Here is a 25268-nt window from a genome sequence, read left to right as displayed (position 1 = left end):
TTATATTAATAAAATATGTCAAAAACACAACTTTTTTGGCAACAAAATAGGTAGAAAAATGAATGAAAAGATTTATCAATTAAATTTTCTGTTTTTAAACAAGGTAAAAGTATATTAATGGTGAATATGGATAAATACAGGAAAAAAGAATTAAGGATTGAGATCCTATTGGAATTCTATACACACCCATAATAGTCTAAAATTACCGTAAAACTCAAAGAATTTTATTTTTTTTTCCTCAAAAAAAAAAAAAAAAAAAAAAGGACGAAACATCACTTGCAACTTTGCAGAGGTACCGAACTCTCCAGATACAATAATTATTTGGTATTCCGGAAGTACTGAAAATTTGCCCCAGCTTTGGTATTGTTTTTAAGTGGGCCTTTTGATCCATTTTTTGTGTCCCAAGACTTTATATTTGTATCAATCAGGACTCCCTATCTCCTGATTTTGGGCCTTGACATTTTTGATTCAATGAACTCATTTTCTCCGGCAAAAGAAATAAGTGGGCTTGGGACTCGTGACCATAGCAATTTGTTACGAAGTAGAAATTGCTCAACTCTATTATTTTTATTTTTTTTTTCTTTTTTCCTTTTTTTCTGGTAAATTTGCTCTGCTGGGATGCGTTATGAAGACTCTCTATGGCTTTCATGGAAGGCCTTTATTCGTCTTCAGTTGCAAGTAAATACTTCATTCATTTATCTTAAACGCTTGCTTGACATGGAATAGATAAGAGAATGAAACAGTTCTAAAATAAAAATTGAAAATTGTGAAAGAAAATAGAACTCAAAATGAGCAAGGGAAATTTTTTATTTTTCTTATGGTTAAATTATTATTTCATAGTTACAAATCATGTCATATTAATTTGTATTAAGAAGTTAATAAAAATGTTAATACAAATAAACAAACTTGCTTATGTAATTTTTGTTTGAATTAAGAAGTTAATAAGAATGTCAATTTATATAATCAAGATTGCTTATGTGTCGGAAGTAATTTCCAACATTAGACATTTTAAGTGTGCGGGCTTGACACTTTCCTAATTGAAAGAAATAGTAGATAATAATAATAACAATAATAAAAATCACACGATTATATTGCATTCTAGAAAACAAACAATTTTAAAGGTAGAATATAGAGATTATTGAATTGCAAGAAAAACAAACAATTTCAAAGTTTTAATTTAAATATTCTAATACTTTAATAATTAAAGGATTTTAATCGATTAAAAAAAAAACTAGAAAATTAAATATTTAAAACCCATTACTTAAAGGTCAGCACAAAAATTAGAAAATAATAACTAAATTATAGATGGTAGAAGGTTTGCTCTATAACAAAGAACAACTTAAATTAAAATTAAAAAGAAATATTTTAATGTAGAAGGATATAATAAATGTTGAGATCTTTTCAAATGACAAAAAAAGCTTGAACATAAAATAGAGAAGCCACCTATAAATTTTTTATTTTCCCAACATGAAATAAATGCTTTATTTTATATTTCCAAAAATTCATTTTTTTTCTCTTAATTGATGTGGGATAATTTCTTTTTCTATCTTATGATCATTCTTTATCTTAATTGAAAATATTGGTAAATATTATGCAATTATTTTTTGAAAGAGTAGTTCAACGGATTCAAAAGAACCTCGATCATTTTTTTTTTTTTTTATGGCTTGTTTACATATGGTAAAATTAGTGGTAATCTAATTTTTTTGAAAAAGTGATAATATTTTTTCGTTTGGATATCTATTGTGAATCAGAAAAGTCTGGATTAAAATAATTAGATTTCTATCAATATGGAAAAATATGTAGAAAAATTATTTATTGTTAAAAGTATTATTTTGAAAATTTGAGAAATAATTTTTGAATTTTTTAAAAATATTTATTTGTTCTTAATTTATTATACAATATTAAATTTAATTACTTACAAATTCTAATTTTTTTATTACTTATTAAACATAGCAAGAGATAAATTAATTATCAAAAAATTAATTCCAAAAAAATTAAATTATGGAAATCAATTTCCTTTTTAATTTTACACTTTCCAAACCAACCTTATCTTTTTCTCTTCGGCATCAAATAAGATATATAAATATATATATATATATATACATACATATACACACAAATATAGAGTAATTCTACGATGCAAATCATTTATGTGCAGACTGCACCAAAAACTTATATTTTTTTTTTTCAAAAACATCTACTTTTGATGCAGTTTATATGCAGATAATCTGCACGATATTAGTACATATTTTATTTTTTCATTTTTTCTATTCTTCCACCTTTTCACACTTTTTTCCTACCAAACAATACTGTACATGATTTTAATAAGATTGTACAAAAAGATTATATATATATATATATATTAGTTGTTATAAACTGCAGATTTCAATTTATTTACTATTTTTGGGTCACTTTAGTTGAATTATGCTTTTTCAATCAATAAATTTCATGAAATTAATCATGTACAATAAATATCACTTTTTTTGAAAATTATTTTTTATTTTATTATTATTTTTTCATTTTTAACTGGTTTATGTGTTTAATTTTGCAAAGTTTATAAGATAAAATTAAAAAAATTGGACCAGAGTGATAGAGACAATATAACATTTTCTAAAATTTAGAATATAAAATGCAAAACGTATAATAGTTATTTAACCCTAAATGATATATTGCTCTGTCAATATATAATGAGATATTAGGGAATATTATGATCTCACTTCTTTCTTCTTCTTTTTTCTTTTTCCAATCCAATTCATAGATGTTCAATTAAACGAATGATAAAAAACTATTTTTTCAATAAAAATTTGAATCAGAAATATATATATAGATATATACATTGAACAAAGTAAAATAAACAAGTACAAATAAACATTGAAGAAAAACGAAAAGAGGATTAGTGATCAAATTGTTTTATCCTAAAAAATGTTTATTTGTACTTGTTCATTTTACTTTGTTCATTTTATTTGCCAAAAATATGTTTTATCTTAAAAAAATCCTAAAAAACTATTTGCCAAAAAAATGTTCATTTTTATAGAAGGAAAAAAAAATATATACATGTTTCCGAGTGTAAAAAAAAAAAAAAATCGATTTTATAATATATAATCCAAGCCGTTAGATGATCTGCACATGGACCCACAAGATGAACAGTACACTAGATGAAGTGTAATCCGTCTTGCAAGTAAAATCATCGTATTTGCAGGCAATCCTTACAAACCCATACGACGACGGCCTCTGAACCTCCGGCGAGTTAAGAAAATGAGTTCCGACTCACCCGATTCGCAGACTCGGTCCCCCGAAAACCTAACCCCACCGGACCTCGAAACCATCACGCTCTCCACCGATCCGTTAAGGGACCAGTTCGGCTCTCTCAACGATCTGACCCACGAGCTCGCTTCTCTCCAGGACCTAGCCAGTCGCGGTTCATGGAGGTCCGTCATCGACAAGGTCGCCCGCGCCCGATCTCTCTCTCTCCTCCAAAAGCCCCACGACCACCTCACCTACCTCTCCTACAACGTCCTCGCCCTCACCAAACTACGCCGTTTCACCGAAGCTTCTACCGAGCTCGACTCCCTCGAAGACCTCGACGGCTCTCACTACCACTACGAATCGTACCCGAACGTTTACCCGAACCGGGTAGGGTCCATGGTCCCTTTCTCGCTCCGGTGGCTCCACGCTTTGATCCCGATCAAATTGGGCAATCGGCAAGATGGGTTGGACCGCTTCTACTTTCTGCTCGATTTCGTACGGACAAAGGTGAAGGAGAAGGAGAAAGAGAATGTTGGGTCGGATCTGAGTGTCTCGGTGAGCGTGTGGAAGAAGAGGGAGGTTTTCGTGGTAAATTCCATTATTGGGCTTCACCTAAACAGCAAGGAATTCTCTGTATGTTTGAGCTTGATCAAGGAATTGCTTAGCCGAGATCCCGGGGACCCAATTTTGGTTTCGAAGCTGGGTTACATACAGATGCAGATTGGGGATTTGGAAGGTGCAAAGAGCTCGTTCAATCGGGTCGAGGGTTTAATGGAGGTTTCGTTCGAGAAGAACGAGGGGTCTTTGAACGAGATCCAGTTCATGAACCTTGTGAATAGAAACAAGGCGTTGGTTTACATGGTGGGCAAAGACTATGTATCGGCGGTGAGGGAGTACGAGAAGTGCATTGAGAGGGATCACAGCGACGTTGTGGCTCTGAATAACAAAGCTCTTTGCTTGATGTATCTGCGGGATTTGTCGGATTCAATCAAGGTTTTGGAAAATGCTCTCGAAAGGGTTCCTACAGTGGCTTTGAACGAAACCATTGTGGTAAATTTGTGTAGTATGTATGAATTAGCTTATGTTAATCACTCGGATATTAAAAGGACGCTCAGTAACTGGATTGCTCGGGTTGCTCCTGATGATTTCGATTCTTCTTGTACTCGGATATGAGGTAGTTTATTTTGTTTCAATTTTTTTTTTCAATTAATTTATAAGTTTAAGCTAATTCATCATTGTTTGCCACACATTTGGGAAAAAAAAAAAAAAAAAAAACACTATTTGATAGTAAATAGAAGGTTTTTGTAGAATCCAGTTTTGTTGATGATTTAATTCTGATATTGACGTGCTTCTTCGTGGTAATTTGATCAGCTTAAGTGCTGCTATGTTGTATTCAAGCACTTGCTTTTTGGACTTGGAACCTAAGGTATTATAGAATAGCTGCTTCTTCTACTGCGATATGAATTTTAAATTTTGCTGGCTTCTTCAGGTCTTGCTGGTTCTGATTTCCATTTCAATTTGGCAATTATTTTCCTTTTACATTTGTAAAGTGATTATTATGCAAAATATATTTATCGTGGAAGAAAAGGCAGTTTTGTTTAAGGCGGTAGAAGAAAATGTACCCGAAGCTCTAGTTTTGTAGACTTGATTTTAATGTAGCTTGTGTAGAATGAGAGTGCCTTCCTTAACTGTAATAACCTTGTCTGTTATCAATAGTACCTAATATGAAGTTCAATGCAACTGCTTGAACTTCATGGTTGATGGATTGTTTAATGGTAAAATGGTGATCCATCCAACAAACCAACTATTGTTTTTCAAGGTTCCAAATTACCACCTTTATTCTCTAGAAAAGATGAAATAAGAAAAACAAACACCTGATATCCCCTTCTTACGAGTGCGAATATTCATGCCTTGACAAGTCAAAAAACCAGGATCGTTACTTTCCATTCACTAAAGTTTTTTGGCACCAGAAACAATAATATTTTGATTTGTTGTTTTATCTTTTGTGGCCCCGATATAAACAAATTGTTTTATGTTGTTGCTCTATGACATTAAGTGCTCTGTTTGATGAGCATGCCCATTTGAACTACACACTGTCTCTCTCTCTCCCCAGTACAACTTTTGGAAGCCTTCCTTTTGAACTAGTTATGGATAATCAATGGGAAGTTTATGTAGGATATATATTGTTGGCTTTTTTGGATTAATATTGAGTGCAAGAGTGGTGTCTTCCTGCCTCCCTCCCTTCCTGGAACAACTTTCAGAAACCTTCCTTTTGAACTAGTCATGAATAATCATTAGAAAGTTTATATGGGATTTATATTTGTTGTTATTTGGGATTATTTCATTGAGTGCAACAATGGTGCCTCCATGGGTTGCTGCCCTTTTATGGAGGTGAAATTGTTATGCTTGGGAATTTAGAATATTTATTATTCAACTAAAATCCGTGGATATTAAGTGCATGCCGAACTAGTGTGACAAATTTAAAGGAGATTGGTATCTAGCCCTACTGGTCATTTTAGGACTTACAAGAGGGTCTATCGTCTCCATTTACGTGGTGATATGTTTTTCTTTTAACTACCAAAATGAACTTCTTTTAATAAAATATTGTTTAACCAAATTCTTGTTTTCATATGTTTTTTTTTATTTTATTTTTATTTTATTTTATTTTTATTTTTTTTTATCTGTGTTGCTTTTGGATTTTGTTTTCACTGGAATCTTCATTAGCGTTCAAGTCTCTACTGAATTAAGTTCGGTTCTCCCAAGACCTACTACTGCTTACTGAACTAGTTAACAACCTATTTCATCATTATTCTCTGTTTTCTGTTTCTTTGTGCCGCTGCTTATTTTGCAAAGTACTTCCTCTCTCACTCATTAAACATTTCCAATTCCGTTTTCAAAACGGGTTTTTGGTCCATGATTCCATGCGGATCCTTTTCAAGTTGGACTTCTTTGTAGAGAGAGATTCTTCAAAGTGCCTACCCGTTAGATATATTTTATAAGTTTTATATGAATATCTCTCTCTCTCAAATCTTTTATACCAAAGTGGGATAACAATGTTATTGTGCTCCTGGTCTCGGATATGGTAAAAACCAAGAGATGTATTGAAGGTCACTTTTGTGACATTCTTGCAATCAATTATACCCCGAGGGAGATTAGCAATAGTATAATGCTATAGCTATAGGCGTAAATTTTATTATTTAGCCCATCAATAATACCACCAAATTACTTATCAAATTTGTTTATGAAATGATATGGTGAATAATATAGATATATTTATTGGTTTGTATTAGATTACTTATATGGTGAATAATATAGATATATTTATTGGTTTGTATTAGATTACTTATCATTATTTTTATATCAATATAAAATAGATATAAAAATTTTAATACTAGTAAATAAAACAAAAATAATAATATATCTATTGCGTTTTTTTTTTTTTTTTTCCTGACTGAAAGTATATCTTGCAAAGAGTTAGTAGATAAGGTTTTTTTTTTTTTTTTTTTTTTTTTTTGGGGGTAGCTATAGTGTTATTTATTTATTTATTTTTGGTAGCTATAGTGTTATCCCCAACAATATTACATTGTAAAATATTATAAAAGCATGGAAATTTGAATTAAGACAAATGTTATGAAGGCAGAAGGATGCATTTTTTTGGTTATTTGCATAATATAAAACTTACCCTTTCAAATTAAATATTTAAAAGAAAAACATCGGCCAACATTTCGCGATTGGATTTGGAACACCAACATCTGGTCTGAAAGGCGTGTCAAAATTTTGGCTTGAAGGTGCATAAATTGTCATATTTCAAAATTTAATATCTTTTGTCATATGTTTCTTAAATATAACTTGTAAATTAATTGTCCATGTATATATATATATATATATATATATATATGAAATTAATTTAAAAAATAAAAATAAAAGGTTGTTTATTTTTTTTAAAGAAAAAAAAAAGATGAAATTATAATATCAAATCATCTTCGGTCATAATATATAAACATGCAACATCTTTTAGTTCATAATCGTAAATGTTCAAACAAGTAAAATTATTAGACCTCCAACAACAATTCAATAATTAATTTAAAATTAAATCCTTGTATCTTAAACAATAACATAATTAAATTAAAAACAATAAGATAGTATCACATTATTTTTTACGTAAGATTTAATAAAATAAATTCGACGTTAGGGAAACTAAGAAAGAAGCAAGAAAAAATAGTCAGCAACACAGGCTCAAGGCCTTGACCCACCACCACTCCACCATATCCTCACCTACCACTTCCTCACGGCAATAATCTGAATCAATCACAGCCGTTAATTTTCCCATCTTTCTTGGATTCACATGGACTCATCTACTCGTCCTAGTCCACCCCCAGCAGTAATCTCCCCCGTCCATCACAATCAACTTCCGAACACTCAGTTCGGTTCGGTGGATCGACGGTTCAGATGCAAGCCCACCGTCCACTGTCAGAAAATTCCTCACCAAACCCGCCCTTTCCCCCTCTTTTGTTTTTCCCACCAACCCCAGTACGTTGTTCTTCCGCTTTAAAAAATTGGGTTGGGTTGTGGTGCAATACAACCTTCCCAAAACCCAGAAACCGATTCCGCATTTTCAATGGCGAATACGTTGCAGAGTTGCTCATCAAGCGTTTCTAATTTAGTTTCCAAAAGCCGTTTTCTTGGAGGCGATTTGGGTTCAGAGAGTCGCTGCTTCGGATCCATATCTTTCCCTTCCAAGCTTCCCACTCTTCCTAATAAGTAACTTTCTCTACCTTTTGTTTTAATTCCTTCTTCTTTTGCTCATCAATTTCGTTATATGGGTCTGCTTTACTCTATTTAAGTTGGTAGTTTTTGACATTCTATCGATTTTTCTCTTCAAATGGTCAATTCCCATTATAGTACTTGAACAAATTAAGAGAAATAGAAGTTGGGTTCCATATCATTGAAGTTTTGGAAGCAACAAAGAAGAGGGAAGCATACATTTTTTGGATTTGATAATTTTTTGTCCTGTGTACAATGTTTGTCTTGCACATAGACGGCCCATAAAACTTAGTTTTTTTTTTTTTTTTTAACTTGATTATTGGGTGCATTTTATTTTCTGGATTACTTTGATTTAATAGATCTTGTAAGAGTACAAGAATGGCTGCAGTTGTGAAGGCAGTGAGCGGTTTTGATCAACCTGAAGTTGATCTGTCGTTGAGCCCCAGAGTGAATTCTGTAAAACCTTCAAAGACAGTGGCTATAACTGATCAGGCAACAGCTCTTGTGCAAGCTGGAATCCCAGTTATTAGATTAGCAGCAGGAGAACCTGATTTTGATACTCCAGTTGCAATAGCAGAGGTGCTCTCTTTATGTTTTTTTTTTTTTTTTTTTTTTTTTTTTTTTTTTCCCAGTGTAGCCCACTTCTGTGTTTTACCAATTTTGTTCGCTAGTTGTTCATTGCCAACAAGTTCTTTTTCATTACTGGAAAGTTAGGCTGGGATAAATGCTATTCGTGAAGGTTATACAAGGTACACTCCGAATGCAGGAACTTTAGAAGTTCGTGAAGCAATATGTCGTAAGCTGAAAGGTTAGTAATTGCAAGGAGAAGTGGGGATAATTTTCTGTTTGAATATTTCTTTATGCTGGCTGCAAATCTGAGATTGGGGTTCTAACAATTAGCCTTGTTGTGCAGAGGAGAATGGAATCTCTTATACACCTTATCAGATTTTAGTTAGCAATGGAGCCAAGCAGAGTATTATTCAAGCAGTGCTTGCAGTTTGTTCCCCAGGAGATGAGGTGAAGTGCTTTTAACACTAAACATGAGCTTCAGATTTAATTTTCAGTGAATTTACTGGTAATATATGGACCTTGTATGCTTCATTATATCTTACTTTGATTATAACCAAACCACTAGTTTTTTTCATAGTTCAATTGGTCAATTGTTTATGATAAGCAATTACGTAGTTTTCTCCCTGTGAAGTCTTGTCCAGAAAATTGTAATGCCGATAATTTTCTTTCAAAACTGACTAATTTGCGTATCAATCTAGACAATTCATAAGGCCTATAGGGGTGAAAAAAGCTTAAGAATATTGTTGTAGAAGTAGCATTATGCTTAATTCATATTAGTTGGTCAAAGTATCTATAATCATCAACTGCTTGAATCCAATTATTCAACTTTCAATGCTAACATATTGTAAATTAAATCATGTAATGTTGTGACTCCAATTCATTTATACATCTTACATTAAGTGAAGTTACATACGAGATCCCTATAAAATTAACAGAATGGGTGGTAATGATAGGGCATGGTAAAAAAATCATTGAGGATTCATTTGCTTGTGCTAGTTGGAGTGGTGGCATGAATTGGTCACAAGATTTAAACTGTATCCACTCCACTTGTAATTCAAGTCCTACAGCTCTGTTTTTGACGTTTATTTTTTTGCCAAATGGCAAAAGTATAGCTAGACATATTGAAACATAAGCAGTTAATCTCCAATTTTCCAAAGTCTTAATGTTAACCAAAATACAACCCGACCATAATACTTTTATATATGATAAGATCCCCTATTTGTTGAAATTATAAGTTTGTAAGAAGATGATTAGATTTTTACATTTTGTAAAGACTTATATTTTTGGTTATGTAACAAAATTAACGGAAGGGTCACAAGATTTAAACTGTACCCACCTCACTTGTAATTCAAGTCCTACAGCTCTGTTTTTGACATTGATTTTTTTTGCCAAATGACCAGAGGTAAGACACATATTGTAACATAAGCAATTAATCACCTATTTTCCAAAGTCTCAATGCCAACCAACAGATCCCTTATTTGTTGAAATTATAAGTTAGTCAAAAGATGGTTAGATTTTTGACATTTTGTAAAGACATTTTTTTGGCCATCTAACAAAAAAACAGTTAACATGGAAATATCTGGATGAAATAAAAATCAATCTTACTCATCTCTAAGTTGGTCATTATTATTATTATTATTTGCAAATATGTAAAATTCTGAATATATACCATCTGCATGGTCATATCTATGAATTTGGCTGTGTATATTTGGATATTGTTTATCATGATGCAGATTATAGGCTTATATTAACTGCGATGATGATTCACAATTACTAAAAAATTATCCAGGTAATAATTCCTGCTCCATTTTGGGTGAGTTATCCAGAAATGGCAAGGTTGGCTGATGCAACACCTGTGATTCTTCCGACATTGATATCTGAAAATTTTCTGTTGGATCCAAAACTCCTTGAATCAAAACTTACTGAAAGGTCAAGGCTGTTGATTTTATGTTCTCCATCCAACCCAACAGGTTCTGTTTACCCCAAGAATTTGCTTGAACAGATTGCCCAAATTGTAGCGAGGCATCCCAGGCTTCTGGTACAATCACTTGCACTGAACTGAAAAACCTGTGGTTGAATATTTTTATAAATTCTTTTAAGCTTTGAATTCTGAAATTTCTATGGCTTTTTTGTTAAGGTGCTGTCTGATGAAATATATGAGCACATAATTTATGCACCAGCAACGCACACAAGCTTTGCATCTTTGCCAGGCATGTGGGAGAGGACACTGACAGTCAATGGCTTTTCTAAGGTAATTAATTCGATTCCATGTTAATTTCCATATTGATTTGGCATCTCTTCTCTTCATTGATGGCTCCAAATATGATTGGTGCAAATTGAAATTATAACCTGTAGAATATTTGTATGGTTACAAATTTTAAACTGAAGCAGCAATATTAATGTAGGCCTTTGCAATGACTGGTTGGCGACTTGGATATCTTGCTGGTCCTAAACACTTTGTTTCAGCATGTGGAAAGATACAGAGTCAGGTATATCCATGATTCACATCTACCTTCTCTGCTCTTTCTGATTATCATTTGTTTTCGCTGTTTATCCTCCACTCCCACTGTTCTGTTGTGGCATGTAGATATTTTGACCAACATTTGGTGATAAGAAATGCGTTGGTCTTCATAAAAATGTCATTGCACGTGTGACAAAATGAGAAAAATCTTGTATTGAGAAGAGTAGACTGTGTGATAATATTGCAGATGTTATTTGAATTTTGATGCCCATTTAGACAGATTAGAAAAGTTGATTTTGGGATGGTATAGATGGTGAAGAGGCCAAGCTTTACATTAGAAACATTTGAGTCATGATATAGTTAAATTGAGGTTGGCTATTTATGAAAAGAAACTATCGAGCTGCATTCCTTTTGCATGCCCTAAATAGTCGAGAACTAAGAGAATGGATCAATAATTGTTTGATTATTTTGTGTGGAAAGAAAGAAATGGTAAATATTAATTTATTAAAGGCTTATTTAAACATGCATTATGGTTTTGAATGAGAGCTTGCTTTTTGTTACATTAATATACAATAAGTAATTCTATTTTGTTTGTTACAGTCCACTTCAGGTGCCTGTAGTATATCACAGAAAGCAGCTGTAGCTGCATTAGGACTTGGCTATGCTGGTGGGGAGCCAGTTGCTGCAATGGTGAAAGCATTCAGGGAGAGAAGAGATTTCTTGGTTAAAAGCTTCAGTGAGCTGGATGGTGTTAAAATCTCAGAGCCCAAGGTAACAACTATTTATCATTTGCTTGGTTTTGTTGAAAACATTTTCTCTTCTTGGGTTTCTGTTTTATGTATGTTCCTTTTACGCTTTATTTGTTTTTCTATTTTAAGTTCCTAATCTTTATATTTCTCAATGGCAGGGAGCTTTCTATCTCTTCATTGATTTCAGCTCTTACTATGGGGCAGAGGCTGAAGGATTTGGAATAATTGAGAATTCAGAGTCCCTTTGCCGGTACCTGCTCGACCAGAGTCAGGTTAGACTATATCATCAAGAATGTTCATTTGAGCTATTTAGTTTGAAATGAAACTTCATTTTTCCATTTTATGGAGTATAGCAAGAGAAGAAAAAGTGTAATAGTTTTTTGGTTCTTCATATTTGGGCTATGCCTATTGATTTGCAGGTTGCCCTCGTCCCGGGGGATGCATTTGGAGATGATACCTGCATTCGCATTTCATATGCTGCATCTCTCACCACTCTACAGGCAGCTGTGGAGCGAATTAAGAAGGCACTTAGCCCTCTCAGGCGTGCTGTCCATGTTTAGTTTCAGTGAAAAAAGTTATGATGTACTTTTTCTGGACTTCACCATTTTGTATTTGTAAAAATTAAATGTAGATTAATGGTTATGTGTTCGACAAATAAAATTAACTTTTCAAGTGCTGTATCGAATTGTTTATACATGCAACAAAAAAGGACATTAATCTGTATTGTTTTTGACATTGGCATTGGTGCATTTATTCCATACAATTTGTATGATAAACTTTTCTTATAAGATCATGTTTCTCTGAAATGATCAATTAGAACTAATTTTTTTTTTCAAAAGTTTTTTCTTGATTGTTTCCCCTTTCTGTTTTGTACTATCACTGAAGAGTCAATGTTTGGGATTTAGTGATTTTCATGAAGTTTTGGTGGGTGGGGATGACAATTTGTGTCGGTGTATTGTGTTTGTGTCGACCCATTTATTAATTGTATTGAAATTGTTCAATTTATATCTGATTCATTTATTAATTGTGTTAGAAATTTTTAACCTGATCATACCCATTGAATAAACAGATAATCTGATATATTCTGTATAATTCATTTATTAAATTGGTTAATTTTGATCTGTACGATTCGTTTATATAAAATTAATCCGTTTACACAAAATTGATCCATTTATACGAAATTGATCTGTTTATATAAAATTTATGCAATTAAATAAATAACTTTGTTTAAATTAATTATTTCATATAAAATAAAAATAATTTAGTCATTAGTTAATCTAAAATTAAAATATATATGTAAAACCATATAATTATAATTACAAATTTACAATAATATAAAATATGATATGATAATATAACAATTTCATACGATAGTTAAATATATATATATATACATAATAAATCTAATACTACTTTTTAAAAAATAATATAAAAAAAACTTTATTAACAATCATTTTTAATTTTCTATATTTCCAATACTCTTAGATATATTAATTTTTATTTTTTCGATGTCCATAAATTCATATATGTATTGAACACATTATATATAAGTAAATTTTAATATTTATTTTTTTTATTTTTTTAATTAATAAAATAAAATTAATAATACAACTTTAAATAAATTTGTAATTTTGTAATTTAGTAATAAAAAGTATTAGTTAATGTTTCATTAATTGCAACTATTTTTATGGGTTGTGATTTTTATGAATGCTGTTTTATGACCTTGTGATTTTTGCACCCGAGGTTAGCCATTAGGGTATTTGGGGTCAAGAGAGGAATCGTTTACCTAGGAATAATAGGTGAATTTGAGATGTTCCATCAACATCTTGTAACGTTATCCTAATGGGTAAGAAAGTTGACCCAAATAACACTTTGCTTCAGACGTTCCAACATGTTGAGCTAAGAAAATAAAAACTTGTGCAAAAGGTTGAATCCCGAGTTTTGTTCTTGAAAAGCAATAAAAAAGCAAGAGGGAAAGCTATTCTTTATGTTATTTTAAGACAATATTCCTGTCTAACTGGAATTGCTTTGTATAAGACATCCTCAAGAAGCTAAGGACACCTCCAGCCAATGCCTAAACTATTGACTTTAACTACAAGAAAATCAATCTCCCAGGCCAAGAAATCTATTCCTTCCGAGCTTCTTCCACGCCCTTTTATAACCGATAATAACAACGAACAAAATTACCGAAATCCAAAACCCAAAACGGGAAAACATCATAAAACTTCAAACAACAACAATGGAGGCTTCTACCTCACGCAAAGAAAGCAATGCAGAGATTGTGTTCTTTGACTTGGAAACAACAGTACCCAATAGAACCGGACAAAGGTTCTGGGTATTAGAATTCGGTGCAATTGTAGTTTGTCCAAGAAAGCTTGTTGAGTTGGAGAGCTTTAGCACCCTGATAAGGCCAGAGGACTTGTCAGCCGTGGGATTAAGGTCCCGTCGATGCGATGGGATAACTCGGGAGAGTGTTGAAAATGCACCTTCTTTTGAAGGAGTTGCTGATAAGATATTCAGCATTTTGAACGGCAGGATTTGGGCAGGCCATAACATTCAAAGATTCGACTGTGTAAGGATTAAGGAAGCCTTCTCCGATATCGGTAGACCTGCCCCTGAACCACTTGGGATGATTGATTCTTTAGGGGTTCTGTCTGATAAATTTGGTAAACGAGCCGGTAATATGAAGGTTAGTAATAATGAATATATTCAAAATGATTATTAATTTGTTTAATATGATCTATATATGGAAATTTTGATCTCTTCCAAGTTCATTTCCAAGCAATAGATATGAAAATACGGTTTCTTGTACTTGAAGCTAACTATATCCTGGCTACATAATTTATATATTATTAGATGGCAACATTGGCTACTTATTTTGAGCTTGGGCAGCAAAAACATAGGTATGGAATTTCCATTCATCTATCATTTTTGTTAATGTCATTAATTATATATTTGAGCAAATTATAATTAATTTAATTTTTTTTTCAACTAATTCATCAAATTAATTAACAGAAGCCTTGATGATGTTCGGATGAATCTGGAGGTTCTCAAGCACTGTGCAACGGTGCTATTTCTTGTATGTATACATATTTCATAATTCTCCAGAACATTAATTATTTCAATTTCCTTCTAATTATGAGTTAAACCATTAATAATCAATATGTGTCCTGATTAACAACATTTTATTCCCTGCGTATATTAGGAATCTAGCCTCCCTAGGTTGTTGAACACCGCCGACTGGCGAGCCTCATCTTCCACGACAATCATGACACGGAGTAGAAGCAATAATAATGGAAAATTGGCGTGCAGAGAAGAAACAACAATTAACAGGAAATCCCCACAAAATTCAGTTAACATTAATGGATATCAGAGATCAGTTCCTTATGCGAGGGCAAGTGTGGGAAAGGTTTGAATTTAATGAGCTTTTATCTGTTTTTTGTCTTCTGGAATTTTCTGGCATACATATATAAAATAAAGTACAATTAATATGCACGATCATTATTCACACACACACATATATATATATATATATATATATAAAGGTTTGAATTTGATGAACTTTTGTCTGTTTTTTGTCTTCTTGGTTTTTCTGGGATACATATAAAAAATAAAATACAATTAATATGCTCGATCATTGTTCATATATATATATATATATATATTTATATATTTATGTTATAATAAACTTGCAAATCCACATCAGGGTGCACATAGATTTCTAAATATATAATAATTCATATGAAATAATCAATCTCTTTTCGAAGAGAAATTAATTATATCATCTTATAGTACATGTGTAAATCCACTATAATTAAAATTTTATATATATATATATATATAAATTATGGACATGAAAAATGAAATTATTTATATTGCATGATAAAAACAGATGACAGAAAGAGTAAAGGATATATTATGTAAAGCCCATGGGAGTCGGCCTCTTAACAACTTGCTCAAGCATTCTCATTCATTGCTTCGCTGAGACCAAACCAATAGAGATATTGGCCTGTCCAAATGAGAAAGTGGGAACCATATAATATGCATGAGAGATTCACATCAACCTTTGTGTGGCACAGAAATTCATTAAGCAACAATATTACGTACGCTGAAGGTGTCTATATATATAAAACTTTCTGCCTGCAATGCATCAAGACACAGACACGTTTGGGAAGCTACTTTGGTTTCTCTGAGAGCATGCGCTATGGCAAAGGATATAAAGGATTAGGAACGTGGAGTAGATGCCTAGTCCAATGAAATATGATAAAAAAAATTTAGAGAAAGATGAGCAGAGCGGATCTAGAAGTTTGTATTTCTACATATTGGTTATTTAATTAATTAATATTTGTTCATTTGTTTTTCGTTAATTTGGAAAAGGATTTGTAAATTATCTGGATGCTGCCTCATTTTCCGCTTGTAGATACTGAAATGATAAATTATTGATAATTGTTAGAATGAAGAGGTGGCGGTTTATATTTCTATGAAAAAGTTAATTTATATATATATATATATATATAATTTTACGGAAAAATTATAATGTTTTTTCTGAAATAATTAGTTTTTTAGTCTAGAGACGTTATTGGGAAAAGATTCTTCTTATTTTTTATTTTTATTTTGTTAATTAATTATACTTTTTGACATCATTTATACAGGTACAAAATCATATTAGGCTTATGTCCAAAAAAATAAATTCATATTAATCGTGGCCTAGTTAATAAATTCACGAATGGTACACGTATAATTCGTGTATATACATATATTTAAAAAAAAAACTCTTATTTTCTATACCAATTTCAAACATAAAAAAAAGAAGCATTTTTGAAGGAAAATTTTAGAACACATTTTAAACGTATTGCTGTATTATACAAGTGAAAAAAATGCATTTTTTTAACAAATAAATAATTTTAATTATTATTATTATTTTTTTAATCTTTTATGACAGCATAAAATAATATGTGTAAAAAAATATTTTTTATTTTTTTATTTTATTCTTTTAATTATAACTATTTTTATTTTTTAAATATATGAAACTATTATTTTCTCACTAATAGTTATGATTTTATCATATATATTAAAAATAACTAATTTTAATATTTAATAAACATCGGTATTTTTTGTTCTATATTTTTTAATTTATAACGTATTATATATGTACGGATTGAATTATAGACTTTCCGTTTATATATTTTTTTCTTCATATTTTTAAATAAATAAATTGATTTATATACATACATATTGTTTATGTATTTTTGCCGTTTCGTGTTTAACTAACTATGGTTCATGTGTAGTTTTGAGGAAAATTGTTTTTTGGAAATTAGTGTTCAGCTGTATTTGGGAAAATTCAAGATTTAAATGTGATTATGAAATATTGTTTATAGGAACCAAGGGTTAAGACCATTAAAAAGTACCCTAAACTAATTTTCCAGTGCATTTAGAATGATACATATTTTTATTAGATCACTTTTCTCTAACTTTTGAGAATTATTCTTTTTTTTTTTGGTCGATAGATTGGGAAGGAGAATTTTATTATCAAGCCTTAAATCCAAAATATAGGATCTATGACCAGTTGTTATTGACAATTAGGCCGTATCAAGGAAATTGGTTTCCTAATGGATCTAAATTTTCTAGTTTCCACTTTCCAAAAATCACTCAAACATATAGAAGTTGTATCTCCACCAGATTTCATATTTCCACAGACTTTAACACCAATCAAATGGTCCTTAATTATAGCATTTATAATGACTCTATTTATTATTATATTTTTTTAATCACATCAGAATGTAGCTATTCGAATAAAACTTTTTTAATAGATCTATTTAAATATCTTGTTAAGCTAATGTAGTAAAAAAATAAAAATAAAAAATACCATCAAAATTACCTATACTTCTAAGGATTTGGCAGATGGAAATATTTCTAATACTTCCGTTGCATTGAGTGTTCAGAACTCCTTCCATTGAATTAAAGCCATGTGGACAAAATTTTCCACGTAAGATAGTTCCCAAAACCATTCAATCAACAAAAACGCCCCTCTAGTATTACATACTCGATAACTTTCTTTCTCCATCTTCAGCTACCATCTTTTCTTTTTCAGCTTTTCTCAATCTTTCCTCATTATCATTGCTGAAAAAGACTCACTAATATTTATTAAAATAAATCAGAACACTAAAGGCAGCACTATTTTCAAAGTAAAATTTTTACAGATCGAATATCTATTTTTCTCAGGTAGATAGTAATCTTTAGCAATTTTTCTTTTTTTCTCCCTTTTGGATCGGATTTTTTTGAACCAGGCCTTTAATGGGTTTAATTGAAAGAGTTATTTTATTTTATTTTATTTTTTTGTTTTTTTGGAAATTGATTAAAAGAGTTGGATATATGAAACTTTAAAAAATTACATCCATCGATTCAGAAGCTCTTGCTCTGTTTCTTAGAAAACACACATGGTCCTCAGTTTTAATCTGCTTAATTGGTGTGGCGGGGTGTTTTGATGGGTCTCAGAAAAAATATAGCAGTTAATGTTTGAGGGATCGAACAAACAAGGGCAAGCAACTATGTTGGTTTCGGTTTGTGAATAAAATCTGATAATGGGTTCAGAAAGAGGAAGAGTTTGGATGGGAACGAAGCCTCGTGCTGCTAGTGTTGTGTGTTGGGTAGTCCGGATTTGGTTCTTTAGAGCGAGAGAGAGAGAGAGAGAGAGATTTCTGCCGAAGATTTTGGAAATAACACTGTTGTTTTAATTCAGTGGTTTGGTGTATTAGAAACACGGTTTTTTTTTTTTTTTTTTTTGTTTGTTTGTTTGTTTTTAGAGTTCTGAGTACTCAGTGCAACTGTACTACTAGAAATTTTTCCTTGCTAGATATTATAAAAATTCTTGAAAAGCAAATTTTTTTTTAAAAAAAGTTAATTTTATTAAAAATAAAAAAATCAATAAAATATATTTAATTAATTAACAAATGTAATTTTTTTAAAAATAATTTAAAAATTGAAGTTCATTTATGCTATTTAAATTTAAATGATATCAATTTCTGTATCACATAAACAACAATCAATATTTACAATTAAAAATGCTTTTAGATTCTCTACATCTGCCATCCTTTATCAATTTTCATCTTTTTTAGTGTAATCAATCATATTTTTATTGAATTCTAAAAACTATGTATAATTATCTCCATTCAGTTTGTAAAATACATTGTTTATTTTAAAACATTTTGATATTGCCCCTGGATTATTCTTTTTCAATTAGTATAGCCGAGTCATACAATATTCCTTAATAAATTTGGCAAAATCATAGACATATTGTCCACAAGTAAAATAAAATAGAATAAAATGGTTTAATTTATGAAGAGAGTCGCATGAGTTATGTGTATTTAATTTCATGAAATTAGTTTGTCAACATTCATGATTAAGTCATATGAAATTAATAGTTCAGGGGATAATATAGATCTTCTGTAATATAGAAGGCAAATGCAAAAATTCTTATAAGGAAGGTCAAATGTAGTTATCCCAAAAAATTATATAACATCCAAGATGATAAAATAATTTAATGTAGAAGTTAGCATCTGTATTCATCAAAAATTTGGAAATTCCTCATTCACTAAAATTGCTCTTTATAATTTAAATATAAAGAACCAAAAGTTTTGGGGTTTCCTTCGTCATTGTGAAGTCACACTCATGGCTATTGTATAGCCAACTAATAGACAGCTTCATTATGAGCAAAAAATAAAGATAGACAACTTCATTATTCCCATTAACAATGCTCTGTTACCTATGAAGGCATAAGAACCTAATATATATATATATATATATAGTTTTTTTTTTTTTGCAAAGAACAATTTATTATTAATTATCTTTTCCCTTTTCATCAAAGCTACAACATTTTTCACTTATTGTCAATTTTGTCATGAATTAGTACACCCACCAACAACATCTAAATGTGTAATATATGTTTATTACATTTTATTTTATACCCTCCATAATTGTGAGGAGTACATCATTTTGCATTTGAGGTGTACTTTCGGTTGTTAAATGCCTTCAACATACAACCCTAACAATAATAGTAAAAAATAGTATAATTGAACCAATTGATTCATATATATTTATATATTCTAGCTTCGGTGGATCCTCCACGAGGAAAAGATTTACTTTTGTTACAAAAAAAAAAAAAAAAAAAAAGGAAATGTACTCGTAAAGCTAAGGTGGAGATTTACCAAAACCTAAATAGGTTATGCCGGCACATGCATGCACTTTTGTCTCCAATCCTTCCTAACATAAAAACAAAAGTAATTAACCTTTGGTAGTGTACATTAATTTGCTATATTATTGCAACACTAGGTGGAACTTCCAGCAGGGCAAAAAATACATTGAATCTAGACACTTTCAAGCTAACAACATACATAATAATAATAAGTGGACAGCTTTTCAAAATGGAACAGTTCCTACTGAGTGAGAAGTGTCATTATACAAACCGACGATTATTGACAAAAGAAAAAAAAAATTATATAAAAAAACAAAAAACAAAATGTTTATTTGGTCAGATACATAATTGATTCAGATTACGAAAAGATATGAAAAAGTGAGTAAGAATGATGATACTAGATGGTCTCAAAAGGGTCAAAAAAATGTGGTGAAGAAACTATGAGACATTAATGCTACTGGGGAGTCATTAAGCACCCATTGAGAAGTGATTAATGGGAAGTAAAGTCATGATGCTAACTAGAAGAATTATATGTGGCTTTCATTGAATGGAGCTCAAGAAACAATGAATCTAGACACTTTTCAAGAAGGTAGTTAAATAGAATTGGATAATTAGAAATATATGGGAACGCTATTGTGGCAAAGTTGGTCATAATATAATGGATGATAGTTATTTATAACTGTTAGATCGTATAAATTATACAGACTTAACGAATATGATTAGTTGCTATCAACCATATTGTGCCCAACTTTATTCATAATGGCAGCCCTATACAAATAAATAAATAAATATATATATATATATATATATATATATCTATACGTACACACATTAAAAAATCATTTGATGTGGGTGATATTTTCATTTGGTCTCTAAATTTCTTTTGTTAAGCAATGCCATTATCAAATTGCTATAGGACATAATATTAAACAAGTAACACTATAAGTATTATCTAGAGTACCAAATTATTTATCAAGTATATATGTGTCATTAATTAATTAGTTAACATATTAACATAATCTAAATATGGATAAATCAATTTTTGAAAAAATAATATAATTAAATATAAATCAATTAAATAATAATATATATACATTTAATAAATAACTTGATAGACTAAATGCATAGTACTTCTTATATTGTTCATATTAGACTGAGCATTATCTAATATATTATATAGAGATGATATTTGTTTAAACAATAACTCTTTTGAAATAAAACTTAAAAAAAAAAAAAGAAGAACATGAAGAAAAAGAGAGTAGATAATAAATTGTTTTATTTATTCAATTATGTTCTTGAATAGCTTTTCTTTTTTTTTAATTTTTTTATTTATTTCAACCTAAGTTGTCCACATACATAGTTATCTATCCGAATAAAGTTATGCGTAATGCTACAAGCACCATTTAATCAGTAAACATATTTATTGAGAATATATATATTACTATTTGATTGGTTAATTTATTAATATAACATGAAAATAGATTAGTAAATCCTTAAAGGATAAATATTATTAAATATAAATTAATCAACTAATGATAGTATACTTTTGATAAATATGTAGGGTAGGTGGTGCCTGGAGTATTATTTGAAAGTTATTTGTTTAATTAATATAATCAAATATAATTCAATATGATGCTAGTGAGACTTTTCATATCTCAATTAATTTCAAGAAAATAAGTTTAAAAATTAATTCAATATATTAAATATGTTAGTGTAAAAAGATATTGAGAAGTTTTAGTTCCACTATCAAACAAACTTTATATAGTTTCATTATAGATTTATATTTTTTTTTGGATATAAAATTACTATTAAACATATTAACTAATTAAACATATTTTTGTTCAGAAGTATACAATTACGCATTTCAAATTTGTTCAGAAATATGTGATTCAACATTTTAAATAAATTTAAAAGTATGTGATCTAATGTTTTTAGATATGAATATCTCATATGTATTTAAAAATATGAGAATAAACATCTCAAATGCATTCAGAAGTATGCGATTGAATATATCAAATATGTTTAGAAGCATATGACCAAATATCTTTCGAGATATTCAAAATGTTGAGATTAAACTCTTATGAATATGTCTTTCCATTGTCGAAAAGTGTTCTAAGTAGAAAGAAAATTTTGTGGAATTTCCATTACTATTAGTTTTATCCAAAAGTATTGGGAAAAATTTTCGTGATGTGGTGTTTAATTTATAAGCGATTTGTGGGGAAAAAAATCATATTTTTTGGCTCAGTTAAGACTATGAATTGTGGATATAGAACTATAGAGTTCTTTTTGGAGCTGTGAAAATAACTTCTCAACGAAATTTTGTTTGAACTGCAATGCAAATTTATCTCAAAAACATACATACATATATATATATATATATATATACACATATAAAGAGACACTAAAATGAGGATAGTTTTAATATAGGAGTTTTTTTATTAGTCTTTGAATCATAATTGTTATTAGGATTTAAAATTTAAAAATAATAAAATATAGATTTATTAATATATTAAAATTCTATTAAGGAAAAATAAACTTTATTAGACATGATTGTAACACCCCGTCCCAAATCGCACCAGAATCCGTGCACGTTGACCGAGGTTGACCGTTGACCGAGCGGGTCAAAAGTTGACTTTTTGCTTCAGTTGGAATTTCCAGTTGACCAGGGTATGGTGGTGAAGTGCATGATGCCCCGAGTTCGTAGACTAGTAGCATGTCGAAAACGGAGCTACGGTTTGAAAGTTATGGGCGAAACAAGTTGAAATGCAAACAGTACAAAAGGTGCCGGGAGTTGACTTTTTATTGTGGTGTAATTTTGTGTTGACTCTTGTATGGTTGTAAAGTACTCGTCGATATGAGTTCATAGACTAGCGGCACGCTTAAATCGGACGTTTGGTTAAAAAGTTATGGACGTTTGAAATTCGCCGGATACTGTATTATTTTAATATATCTGGCTTAAGTGCACAGTGACACCACGTGGCAGCTTCTGATTGGTTCACGTGGCATGAACAGTGTCACACAGTGGCATATATTTGATAAAATTCTCGGGGAAGAGAGAGAAAGAGAGAGAGAGAGTCCGACCGGCGTCGAAAGTTTTCAAATTTTCTAGCAGAATTACTGTACATGCACCGGCCAGCAAGGTTCCTCTCCTCATTTCCGGAAAAACCTCAAATTTTCACGGCGATCGGCCGCCGGACGCGCCCGGATCGGACGTTCGAAGATCGGCGGTGAGTTTTTCCCTCCACCGCCGGCCACCGCCAATCGACCCACTTCCGGCCATTTTCCGGCCACACGCGCCTGACACCCTTCATCCTCTCCTCAAGTCCGGCCGACCCACCAAGTTTCACGGCCATCGGACCACCGACGCGCCGGGATCGGAGTGTTTTCCGGCGAGGGGCCGGAAATCTTCAAACCGTGATTTCTCCGCCGTTCGGCCTCCGTTTGCCTCACCGCCGGTCCCGTTGGATTGCTCTCCCCACGATCTACAAATCTGCAAAAAATCACAGCCAACGGCCACTGCACGCGCCGCCGCCGGCGATGGTTGCCGGTGACCGCGGCGGCTCGCCGGAAAGTACTGTGCCGGCGAGTACCCAAATTCCCGGCCGGCTCTAGTCCACTGTGTTCGACCTCCTGAACCCGAATCCGGCATCCGTTTCCGCCAATTCGCGACGGTTTGGGAGAATTGCGGAGCCGAAACCCGAAAAGCTTTCCGACGAAATTCCGACCCCGTCGGGTACGATCATCAGAAATTAAGACCGAATCTGTGATCAGCATCACTCGAGCTTCGATTCGGTATATAATTCGTAAATTTTAGATATCGTTTGGTGTTCGCTCCCCGGTTACCCATTTGGGATTTTCCCGAATAAAATATTAATATTTGTGGTTTGGTGTACTGTGGATGTTTTAGGTGCACGTGCGAGTAGCGGAGTCGATCCTACGGAGGATCTTGATTGAGATACGTGCATAAAGTGAGTGACCCACCTTCAAATTAATTTTGGAAATTTAATTGGTGAATATTATGTGTAATTTAAATATTTGGAATTTAATTTCTATGTGCCAAATATTTATTTGATTTATTGTGGAATTATTGGTGAATTTATTGGATTTAAGAAAATGTGCATTATATAAATTTATGCCATGTGAAATTATTTTATGATTTTGAGAATTTTGAAATTCTTGTGGTTTTAATATTAAATTGGGCATGATTTGATTTTCAAATATTTCAAGGAAACTATTTGCTTATGTTGGTGATTTCAATTTTTATAAAATATGCCCATGGATTATTATGAGATTTGATTATTATATTTCGAGAATTATTTATGCTATTGGGAAAATGTGGATATTTGAATTGATGGATTTAGGAGTTGGTGGATTTGAAAATCATGGAATTTATGGTATTGATTATAAAGAAATTGTGGAGAATTTCCCGGTTCAAGCGGATGGAATATACCCGCTGTGTTTATGCAAAATGTGAAATTTGTTATATAATTTAAATATGTGGATTTTATGATTTTTAGATGCACCGTGCACGTACTGGTGTTCTGTTTATATGTGATATGGTTAGTGTGCACACGGTTGTGATTAGCACGCAGGTGGGTGTGATTAGCGCGCAGGTGATATTATGAGGTTGTCCTGTGGTTGCCATCGGATGAGGATGGCCACCCCCCATGGCCGGGACACCAGGTTAGCAGCGGCGCAGTGGGACGCCACGCGGCTGTATGCCGGTTTCTTTCTACAACCTCCTGTCTGGCGGTACCTCGGGACGCTGGGTACTGTTGGCGCCACTGGTATATAGTGGGAGCATCAAATGATTTTCAGAACTGGGTTTTAAAAATAAAATGTTTTAAGGCTGTATTGGAATTTAAAATATAATTATTACTGTTCCTGGTATTTATCTGATGTCTTGGTTTTCGGGGAATACGAATAAAGGGTTTTGTGAAAAGGTTTTAAAAGGGAAACTTTTCCAACTGAGAGACTTGTAAGTGTTTTGAGAGAAATTATTATTTTCCAATTAATTATTATCTATCTACTTATTACCGTGGTATTATATTGTATAGTAGATAGGGTCACTCACTGAGATGATTAGCATCTCACACTCTTAAATTCCGTTCCTCTAGATACCAGGTTGTCGGTGTTTATTCGGAGCGGACTTGACCTTCCTCGCTGTTTAGTTCGTGAAGTACCCTGTTCTTCTTTTATTGTAGTTGTAATATTTCTTTCACTCTTGCTGTATTCTATACTTAGTAGTACTTCATAAAGCTCTGTATACTGTATGGGACACTTATAT

At 31.6% G+C, this 25268-nt stretch overlaps 3 protein-coding genes across 3 annotated transcripts; all 3 read left to right on the top strand.

Annotated features, from left to right (window-relative positions):
• The first annotated feature begins 3143 nt into the window (after positions 1 to 3143).
• LOC107425443 (uncharacterized) lies at positions 3144 to 6532 on the top strand. Its single transcript, XM_048479774.2, has 2 exons — positions 3144 to 4420; positions 4618 to 6532. The coding sequence occupies exon 1, from the start codon at positions 3256 to 3258 to the stop codon at positions 4417 to 4419; it is 1164 nt and encodes a 387-aa protein (XP_048335731.2). The 5' UTR covers positions 3144 to 3255; the 3' UTR covers position 4420; positions 4618 to 6532.
• A 968-nt stretch (positions 6533 to 7500) lies between these two features.
• LOC107425444 (bifunctional aspartate aminotransferase and glutamate/aspartate-prephenate aminotransferase) lies at positions 7501 to 12578 on the top strand. Its single transcript, XM_048479882.2, has 10 exons — positions 7501 to 8007; positions 8370 to 8589; positions 8725 to 8818; positions 8924 to 9027; positions 10370 to 10618; positions 10718 to 10831; positions 10986 to 11069; positions 11642 to 11812; positions 11949 to 12062; positions 12210 to 12578. The coding sequence occupies exons 1-10, from the start codon at positions 7865 to 7867 to the stop codon at positions 12348 to 12350; spliced, it is 1434 nt and encodes a 477-aa protein (XP_048335839.2). The 5' UTR covers positions 7501 to 7864; the 3' UTR covers positions 12351 to 12578.
• A 1411-nt stretch (positions 12579 to 13989) lies between these two features.
• On the top strand, positions 13990 to 16249 carry LOC107425438 (protein NEN4). The gene is made up of 5 exons (XM_016035441.3): positions 13990 to 14479; positions 14647 to 14693; positions 14806 to 14869; positions 14996 to 15199; positions 15683 to 16249. Exons 1-5 carry the CDS (start codon positions 14030 to 14032, stop codon positions 15773 to 15775), a joined length of 858 nt encoding a protein of 285 aa, XP_015890927.2. The 5' UTR covers positions 13990 to 14029; the 3' UTR covers positions 15776 to 16249.
• Positions 16250 to 25268: the final 9019 nt, after the last annotated feature.

This window comes from Ziziphus jujuba, chromosome 7, assembly GCF_031755915.1.
Source record: "Ziziphus jujuba cultivar Dongzao chromosome 7, ASM3175591v1".
Lineage (NCBI taxonomy): Eukaryota > Viridiplantae > Streptophyta > Magnoliopsida > Rosales > Rhamnaceae > Ziziphus > Ziziphus jujuba.
This window is presented reverse-complemented; position numbering and strand designations above follow the sequence as displayed.